This window comes from Heterocephalus glaber, unplaced genomic scaffold, assembly GCF_053883595.1.
Source record: "Heterocephalus glaber isolate CG9 unplaced genomic scaffold, H.glaber_assembly_v1.0 deba00001463, whole genome shotgun sequence".
In the NCBI taxonomy this organism is placed as follows: Eukaryota; Metazoa; Chordata; class Mammalia; order Rodentia; family Bathyergidae; genus Heterocephalus; species Heterocephalus glaber.
In genome coordinates, this window is record NW_028258310.1 from 10,198,639 (window position 1) to 10,208,721 (window position 10,083).

At 53.0% G+C, this 10,083-nt stretch overlaps 1 protein-coding gene across 1 annotated transcript; it reads left to right on the top strand.

Moving 5' to 3' along the window:
* Nucleotides 1–2,622: 2,622 nt before the first annotated feature.
* Arsi (arylsulfatase family member I) lies at nucleotides 2,623–9,086 on the top strand. The gene is made up of 2 exons (XM_004854419.3): nucleotides 2,623–3,492; nucleotides 6,916–9,086. Exons 1-2 carry the CDS (start codon nucleotides 3,179–3,181, stop codon nucleotides 8,321–8,323), a joined length of 1,722 nt encoding a protein of 573 aa, XP_004854476.1. The 5' UTR covers nucleotides 2,623–3,178; the 3' UTR covers nucleotides 8,324–9,086.
* Nucleotides 9,087–10,083: the final 997 nt, after the last annotated feature.

A 10,083-nucleotide genomic window follows, 5' to 3' on the forward strand; every position in this document is an offset into this window, starting at 1 on the left:
GTGGGTTTTTCTGATGCCAACCACCTTGGAAGCAGCTGGGGCTGCTATGGAAAATGAAAATGCTAGATTAGCCTGTGGGGTAGGGAATGTCTGCTTCTCTGAGTCTTCCTTCTCGAGCCTGACTTGAGACATCTCGGAGTCTTGAGAGTCTAGCTGGGTGGAGGTAGGGCTAATGGACATTGTCCTAGAAGGCGGGTAAGCACCCTGGAGAGAACACAGAGGGAAGATAAGTAGCCAATCTTGAAAGCGGTGTGACCTGGATTCCCATCACACTTCATGTTTATTTCCATCTTGTCATCCCCAAGCCTTTGGAAATGTCTGGTTTAAATGTTCCAGGCTGGCCCAGCTGTGTAATGGCATTTAAGCAAAAGCTGAGGTCCTGTGTTTATGTCCCCAAAGCAATAGAGGGGGAATGGTGCTCTCTGAGGCCACTGTGGGTTTTGGTGATTATCAAGAGCCTCTAAGAGAAATGTGAATGCTGGGGAACAAGAGTTGGCCTGAGGCCTACCCACTCCTTTCCACATGGTGATTCACCCATTACTGCCATCCTTTTGTTAAGCAAGCTGCCAGAGTTCCTATAAAAGTAATCCTTTAAATTGGCCTGAAATCTGTCTCCTAGTGACTTTCACCCACAGGACTTAGTCCTTCCTCTCAAAAGCATGGAGAAGAATCAGAACTGCTTATATTGACTGAGTGCTTACCCTGTGTTGGGCATTTTACTGACTACTGAAGTATATCTCATTTGTATTATCCCATTTTACAAAGAAATTGACAAGGTCAGATTCCAAATAAGTGGCAAGATTTGAACTCAAGCAGTCTAATGTCAGAGCCTACAGTCTTGGATTCTGAAATACTGCCTGTCTTGTATCAAGGGCCCTACAGAGACTTGTAATCTTGTCCTCCTAGACCCTTTTCAGACTAGGCTGAAAACCCACCCTAACCACCTTGCCATTTCTCTTTGTGCATGGAGCAAGGAGAAGGCAGCCTTGACTAGTTCCTCTGACCAACGTCTGGTACAATGTAAAGAATGCAAAGCCCAGGTTTGCCTGACCTTTGGTGACTTGTCCCACTTTGACACCCAGGACAGCCTGGGCTGAAGCCTCTGGAAGCCCCATTTTAGCAACCTTCCCCTCAGGAGGCTGTGCTTTTCCTGTCTGCCCTCAACATTTCTTCTGCCAGAACAACAGGCTCAGTTTTCTCTTCTGATAAATCTGGTCACCTAAATATGGGGCTTTGAGCAAACAGGAGTGGCTGGCCCCACGAAGCCCTCATTTCGAAATGCAGATTCTCAACGGGCTGCTATTCTGGGGGTCTGGTTTCTTTCTCCATACATAGTGGTTTTCAGTAAAAGGGAAGCGATCTTGGCAGGGGAAAGACATGAGGAGGGAAGACGCACTGGGGCCACCTTTGTTTCCCCAGGTTCCTGAGATACTAGTTCTTCTAAGCAGCTCTGAGAAAAGGTCTTTGGTCATATAATTCTGTGTAATTTAGCTTTATCCACCTGCTCCTGGAGAGCAGCAGTGAGCATCTTAAATATGTGAAGTCCTTGGAGTAAAGTTAAGCCTAGCTCATTTCTTTTAGTCTAGTTTTCCCACTTGAAAATGCAGCCTATTAAAAATTTGGAAGACAGTGATGCAGAACTGAGGTTATAAACGGTCCCATAGCTTAATATATTCTTTTGACAGATTTGATTTGGCCTATACAAAGCTTAAATTTTACTTTAAAACAAACAATTGAAATATTCTCCTATTAATCTGGACTCGGTGTTCTTCGTGACAAATCAGAAGATCTGAGACACTGGTCCATATTCTTGAATGACATTGGGCAGCAGGAAACAAGGCTTCAGTCTTTAACTGGCTGTACCCCTTGCTCCCCCGTGGCAGCACTGACCCAGCCTAACTCACTTGGACACTTGCCTGAGTCCCTCAGCTTGTCTGCTCAGTGTGGATGTATCTGTCCTCCGTGGGAGTTGGCCTGGGTGACCCTGGAAACCCAGTAATGCATTCTGTCCTGCAGCAGAGGCTGACTTGAGTGCGGGACCCAGGGGGTGGGTATAAGATGTATTCAGCACCCTGCCCTCTGGCTCCTGGGGCTAGCACTCTAAGATTCTAGCTAGGAACTACAGTGTGAGGAAGGGAAGGGTTTGAGGAGAGGGAAGCTGGCAGGGACCGAACTTGCCAAAGGACCAGGTCATGGAAGGAAACTGCTACTCAAGCAGTCACTGTGAATACCAGCGAAGAAGCCACGAAACAAAGCCAGCCCAGGTGCATCTTCTCACCTGGTGCCTTTCCCCTGCCAAGAGCGTTTCCCTTTTACTGCTCTGTGATCTAGACGCTTTCCCATCGGTTTCAGGGCCTCAGTTTCTCCATCTGTAGAATGACCCGATTGGATTAGAAAGTGATGCGCGCCCCTTCCAGGGCTGACACTCTCGACGATCCAGGAATGTCTAACTGGGCCATTCCGGAGCTGTGCCACCAAGTTCCAAGCAGCCCCCCTCCCTTCTTTCCCAATCCCGGGAAGGGGCGGGCTCCTGAGCCGGCAAGCAGGTCTGGGCTCCCCGCCCGGGGGAGGAGTCGTCTCTCGCGTCCCGCCCCTCCACCTGGGTCTCGGCTGGGCAGATGTTACAACTTTTTCGCATTCTCTCCAGCGGTGTCCCCCCAGGCCCGCCCAGCCCTCCCAGCCAGTGTATCTCTCCCTTTCCCCCCCGGGGTCCTGCCCACCTCGGCAGCTCGACGGTTCGAGGACTCGGGCGGGGCCAGAGGCCAGCCCCGGGCTGAGGGTCGGGGTGGGGGGAGGAGAAAGGGAAAGCAGAGGCGAGAGAAATTAGGAGGCGGGAGAAATCCGGGGCAAAAAGGAAGAAGAGAGGCAGAGGATGGTGGAGAGCACTTTTTGGAGGCCGCCACGCTGCGTCTCAGGCTGGCCCGGCTGAGCTGGGGGAGAGGGAGCGAGGGGAGCGCAGGGCGGGCGCTGGGGCCGCAGGGGGAAGTTCGGCGCGGGCCTGACCTTCCAGGGCGCCCTGCTGCGGCCGCTGCCTGCCCAGGACCGGACACCGGGCGGCCCCCGGGGCACTGGGCGCTCCCGCAGCATCCGGGCCGGCGGGCGGGCCGTGCGCCCTGGGCGCACGAGGCGACGAGGCCCAGGGAGCCCCGTGCGCCTGGACGCGCGGGCCGGCTCAGCTATGCACGCCCTCACGGGCTTCTCTCTGGTCAGCCTGCTCAGCTTCGGCTACCTGTCCTGGGACTGGGCCAAGCCAAGCCTCGTGGCTGACGGGCCCCGGGAGGACGGCGAGGAACAGCCCTCGGCCGCTCCGCCCCAGCCTCCCCACATCATCTTCATCCTCACCGACGACCAGGGCTACCACGACGTGGGCTACCATGGCTCAGATATCGAGACCCCTACGCTGGACCGGCTGGCAGCAGAGGGCGTCAAGTTGGAGAACTACTATATCCAGCCCATCTGCACGCCTTCTCGGAGCCAGCTCCTCACTGGCAGGTAGGTGCGACCGGACCCTTCTGGCTGGGTCCCCAAAACACCAGTCAGATTCTCCCATCAGAACAACCCCAGACTGGGACCAGGGAATCCTGTTTTATGGGCTTCTTTTCCTTCCATCTAGCTGAGGAATCGTTGGAAGTCCTTTGCCTTCTTTGGGTACCAGCTTCCCTACCACCCCGAATGGGTTTGATTATCTGAAGATCTCCCTGGCGTTCTAGGACATGCACCTTCCACACGATGCAGAGCTGTCTGGTCATCCTGTTGTTAGGGAAGCCTGGCAGCCTGTGACATTTATTCTGAATGCTGCTTCTATTGACAGACCCTGAGCCTCCATACTTTTTTATACCTCAGTTTTCTTGTCTAGAAATGGGGCAAAGAACAGATGAAAGGGAGTAGTGAGTGCGGAATAAAAGATACACACAGAATGCCACGATGGCCTGGTTACTCCACTCTTCAAATCTCTGTTTTTTCATCTGCAAAATACTCCCCAGTTGGTGGGGAGCCCCCCCCCCCCCGCCACCCCCACTGCTTTCTCTGTAAGGAGACATCCCCGGAGCGGGCAGCAGGATTACAGGGTTCAAAGAGCAGGGAAACAGGAGGTGGGAGTGTGGAAGGCAAACTCTGGCCACTTAGGAGAAAATCCTTTGGCAGGGCTGAAGCTAATTCTCCTTGAAAGGGAGCCAAGTCTTGCTTTCTCCCGCATTCTACCCCAAGCTGTAGTCTCCCATCTCCTGGCTGGGAAAAACTGAGGCATGACGCCAGGGAGGGCTCAATCTGGTGCCTGGGCCAAACTTCCGGGTCTTGTGAGAGAGGGGGCTGCTCAGCAGGGGCCCTGGAGCTGAGAATCCCGTGTCTGTGCCCTTTCTTCCTTTGATCCAGTACTTCGGGTTTAGGTCCAGGGACAGAGAAGGGAGGACAGGAGAAGGAGGAACTGGGTGTATATCTTTTACAGGCTGGGGTGTGGTCGTGGTGGTGAAGACCAGACCTCGACTGATTTCCTGAAGAGGGAGAAGGAATCTGCATCCCACAGTTTTGCAGACAGGGGGCTTCTGGTTTAAGCAGTGGAATGAGCTGCCAACAGGGCAGCCCTCCAGGCTCCTGATCCATGAAGTTAGCTGAGCCTGGCAGGAGGCGTCTGCCCTCCGCCCTCTGCAGCTGGCTGCCTCTGCCCAATGCTCACGCTGGGTGCTTGGTGCTTGTTCACATTTGTAAATGCATCCAGTCCTGTTTGGTGGAGCCACAGAGGGCCGCGGTTTCTCATATTACTTACATGCAATAGGCTTTGGTGACTCTGGCCAGCCCACCCACATTACAAGCCAGTGTTCCGAGGCACCACAGCTTTATGAAGAGCAGCGCAGCAGAGAATCAGGAACCTAGGGCCCTAGGGTGTGAGTCCATTCATTTCATCAGCTTGACCGAGGCCTGGAGGGGCTGTTTCATCAAAGATTTTGAGCATGAATTGGGTACCCAGGGGGTGAGAGCTCAGTGCCACTGCTTGCCAGGTTTCTGATCTTGGGCCAGTTGCTGTACTTTTGGGAGCCCCCGTTTCATCATCTGTAGAATGGGAGTAATGATAGTCTCCTCTATAGATTTGAAAAATGAGGATTACATGAGATAATGTATGTGTATGCAACATCATGTTAAAAACAGTGGTAGTAGCTAATTATAGCTAACACTAATAACAGCTTCGAAATAAGAAAATCAAAACAGAAACTCCCCCTCACCTACCAAAGTGTCAAGAACTCAGGTCTGGGCTAACTTGGATGCCTGGGAGTGAGAAAAGGGTGTGGGATTCTAACATACTTGTGAAGTTCCAGGCTTGTTTACTCTAGGACTTGTAAGACACCATAAGCAAAGCGGGGGTGTGGTGGTGCAGGCCTATGATCCCAACATTCAGGAGGCTGAGGCAGGAGGATTGCAGTGAGTTCAAGGCCAGCTTGGACTATATAGTGAGACTGTCTTAACAATAAAAAAAGACTCCATAAAGCAGATCACGTGTTGGTTTTGACCACAGAAGGAGAAAGATAGGGGGTATGAATGAATAAATAAGGAATTCAGGATTCTGCTAACCATTTCCTTCTTCCTCAGAGCCTTAGCCTTTGTGAGTGACCCGGATCAAGGGGCCACATGAGCTTAGAACCAGGCACATGGGAGCTGGTCTCCTAAAATTGTGAACTAGATGGGTCTTAGAGATTTCCCACTCAAGCTAGTCTCCTCGTACCCTTGAGCAAGCTGAAGACCCCATGAGGGAAGGGAGGTGACAGCCTAGTTTGCTGAAAAAAAGTTCTTCTGTGAACTCTGCTTGGATTTATGTTGAATCTTGGCTTTGCCCTTGAGCACTGAGTGACCTTGGGCAAGGCCCTCCCTTTCCTCTGATCTTAGTGTCTTTTAAAGAGTAGGCGAATAAGCTAGGAGAGCAGTTGGATCCTTCTGGCTCTAAAAGCCTCTGTCATTCATTCATTCATTCATTCATTCCATAAATAACTGAGGGTGCTTCAGAAAACTGAGGGTGGGCCGGGGATTTAGCTCAGCGACACTGTGCCTGCCTTGAAAGTGCAAGGTCCTGAGTTCGATCCCTGGTACCAAAACAAAACAAAACTGAGGGTGCTAGAAATACAAAGTTGAGTAAAGGACAGTTTCATTGCATATCATTGGGCCCAAGAGCATGGACAACTGAGTATGATCCCATGGTCAAGTAGGACAATGAGTGAGTGTACTGAATGCTGGGGAACATAGAAGCAGAAGTGACTCAATCTTTGGGAGAGCTGTGAGAGACATTGTAGTTCAGATAACATTTGAGCTGGGCTTTCAATGGTGAGTAGGAGTCTGCCTGGGAGAGCAGGACTTGGCTGTAGACTTCATGGCAAGTTAATGTCTTAGAGAGCTCAGGGGCTCTCAAGTTTGGAGCCAGGCTACCTGGGATACAAATGCCATTCCAACTACTCACTATGTGAATCACCAGTCAAGCAATTTAATTTGCTGAGCCTTAGTTTCCTTATTTGGGAAATGGGAATAATTGCATGTATCTCCTAATTTGTGGTGAGGATTTAGTAAGATAATTCAAAGAGCTTAGCATGATGTCAAGCAAGCAGGGAGTGCTTGGTGTCAGTTATTATTTCTGTCATTATTAATCTAGGTTCAACTCTTAATTCCCCAACTTCCTAGCTGGGCAATTGGCTTAACCATTCTGAGCTTCAGAATCATCTGTATATTGACAGTAATACCTCCTTCAGTTGATTTTGAGGACTCAATGAGACAATGCATTTGAGGTACTTAGCCCCTTAGGTAATACCTGGTTGTTGTTGTTGTTGCTTTTTTTGCTGGTAGTGCTGGGACCAGAGCTTACCTTGGGATGGTGTTGGGTTGGGTGCTAGGACCAGTGGTGTAGCTCACCTGTGCCTTCTTCCCCCCACCCCCAACCAGGTACCAGATCCATACAGGGCTCCAGCACTCCATCATCCGCCCTCGGCAGCCCAACTGCCTGCCCCTGGACCAGGTGACCCTGCCCCAGAAGCTGCAGGAGGCAGGTTACTCCACCCACATGTTGGGCAAATGGCACCTGGGCTTTTACAGGAAGGAGTGCCTGCCTACCCGCCGGGGCTTTGACACCTTCCTGGGCTCCCTTACAGGCAATGTGGACTACTACACCTATGACAACTGTGATGGCCCAGGAGTGTGTGGGTTCGACCTGCATGAGGGTGAGAGTGTGGCCTGGGGGCTCAGTGGCCAGTATTCCACCATGCTCTATGCCCAGCGTGCCAGCCACATCCTGGCCAGCCACAGCCCCCAGCGGCCCCTCTTCCTCTATGTGGCCTTCCAGGCTGTACATACACCCCTGCAGTCCCCTCGAGAGTATCTGTACCGCTACCGCACCATGAGCAACGTGTCCCGGAGGAAGTATGCAGCCATGGTGACCTGCATGGATGAGGCTGTGCGAAATATCACCTGGGCCCTCAAGCGCTATGGTTTCTATAACAACAGCATCATCATCTTTTCCAGTGACAATGGCGGCCAGACTTTTTCGGGAGGTAGCAACTGGCCTCTCCGAGGACGCAAAGGCACTTATTGGGAGGGGGGTGTTCGGGGCCTGGGCTTCATCCACAGCCCTTTGCTCAAGCGAAAGCGACGGACCAGCCATGCACTGGTACATATCACTGACTGGTACCCAACCCTGGTGGGCCTGGCACGTGGCACGGTGTCAGCAGCTGATGGGCTGGATGGCTATGATGTGTGGCCGGCCATCAGTGAAGGCCGGGCCTCGCCTCGCACGGAGATCCTGCACAACATTGACCCACTCTACAACCATGCTCGGCATGGCTCCCTGGAGGGTGGCTTTGGCATCTGGAATACTGCAATACAGGCTGCCATCCGTGTGGGTGAGTGGAAGCTGCTGACTGGAGACCCTGGCTATGGTGACTGGATTCCACCGCAGACCCTGGCTGCCTTCCCTGGCAGCTGGTGGAACCTGGAGCGGATGGCCAGTGCCCGCCAGGCTGTGTGGCTCTTCAACATCAGTGCTGATCCTTATGAGCGGGAGGACCTGGCTGGCCAGCGACCTGACGTGGTCCGAGCCCTGCTGGCCCGCCTGGCCGACTATAACCGTACTGCCATCCCTGTGCGCTACCCAGCCGAGAATCCTCGGGCTCATCCCGACTTTAATGGAGGGGCTTGGGGGCCCTGGGCTAGTGATGAGGAAGACGAGGAAGATGATGATGAGGAAAGCAGAGCTCGAAGCTTCTCCCGGGGTCACCACAAGAAAAAGTGCAAGATTTGCAAGCTCCGATCTTTTTTCCGTAAACTCAACACCAGGCTGATGTCCCACAGGATCTGATGGGTGGGGTGGCAGGATCTTGGCCCCCTAGATATATTTCTCCACTGCAGCCTGGCCCTGCTCCTTCTCAGGTAGAAGCCGAGGTCGAGTCTCCATCTGCAGGGAAATGGAGGAGGTAGAGCCCGTCAGTGGGACAGGGTGGGAACCTTGCTGGGAGCTGGGAGTAAACCAGACTGGGATGCCTGGGTTCTAGTCCTGCCTCTTCACTGACTTGTGCTGTGACCTCAGGTAACCCATATGAACTTCCAGCCTCAGTTTCCTCGTCTGTAAAACAAGCTCTAATGACTTCATGACGGCGGGGTGCACTGGGTCCCTGGGGTCATGGTGGAGCCCTGGCCAGCCTCGGGGCCTCTCAGCTTGCACGAGGCCTTTCCAGTCATCCTGGTCTCTATTGCTGCTTGGATGAGGGGTCACCTGGAGGCAGCTTCCCGCTGGACATTAGCTGGAGCATGGTGAGCTCCAGGTTGGGCAGCCTTCACATGGCGTAGGCCAGTCCTGGCCAGATGCACCAGGAAAGTTCTTTCTGTCCCCAGCACCCAGACACATTTGCTGGGCGCTCAGCTGTTGCAGTATCAAGGGCAGTAGAAACAGAGCCCCAGTGAAAAGAGCCCCTGAACTAATCATCTCCTTTGACCTTAGACACAGTTCTTGCTCTCTGGGTCTCACTTTCCTGACTCTGCCTACCTCACAGGGCTGCAGAAGACTGGTCAACCTAGCAGTTGTGAAGGAGTCTGTGAACTTGATTAAATGCCCTTACACAGAGGCAAGTGGTGCAGTGCTGTCTGTGAACACATCTGTGTGTGTGTATGTTTGTGTGTGTGTGTGCCTGTGTGCATCCTGGGAGTGGGTGTGAACTCTTGGACAGCTAAGAGGATGGGAGAACAGGTAGGCAGCCTGGCCAGAAGACAGAGGTGTGAGAGTCCTGCCACAAATACATTGTGTGACCGACCTCCAGCAAACCCTTGAACTTCTCTGGGCCTCCGTGTCCCCTTCCAGACAGTAGCTGATCTAAGGGTCCTTTCCACTCGGCCATTCTGGGTATCTCCGGGTATGCACATGTGGGGGTGCACAGCCTAAGTGGTGGGGAGGATGGGCATGGGGGTTGCAAAGCCTGCTTGCTGAATAGCGTCTCCATCCGCACATTGCGTTCTTCATATCTCCCTTCAGGTTCCAGTCGGCGCAGTGTGTGTAGGCGAAAGCCCTGCTGTGAATTTTGAAAATAGTTATTTTTGTCACTGGCAAAGGAGGCCTGTTAGGACTCGTCAGCTTGTGGATGAGCGGGATGGGTGGGGTGGGGTGGGTGCAGTGCTGGGGGGGCTTGAGTTGGTTAGAGCTGTGTCCCAACTGCAGTGACAGTCCAAGAGTGAGACTGTGGCCTGGGGCTGCAGGGCAGAAGTGGCCATCATGTCCTAGGAATTTCCTCCTGGCCCTGTTCTCTTTGCTGCCTGTCACTTCTCCACTAGACCTTTACCCTGCTTCCATGATAGTGATGTCCAGCTGGTGGGGCAGTGGCCAGGACTGCAGATGCTTTTTTTTTTTGGTACCAGTGGGTCGAACTCAGGACCTTGTGCTTGCAAGGCAGGAGCTGTGCCACTGAGCTAAATCCCCGGCCCTGCAGAGGCTTTGGATATCAGTGACTGCAGTATTTTTGCCTGCTTAGGAAGAGGCTCTGAAGAATCTCCCATTAGGGTGGATTCTTGGGCCAGGTGTACACCAGGGGATGGGCTGTCCAGGTCTGCCCACTACTCAGGATGCTCCAG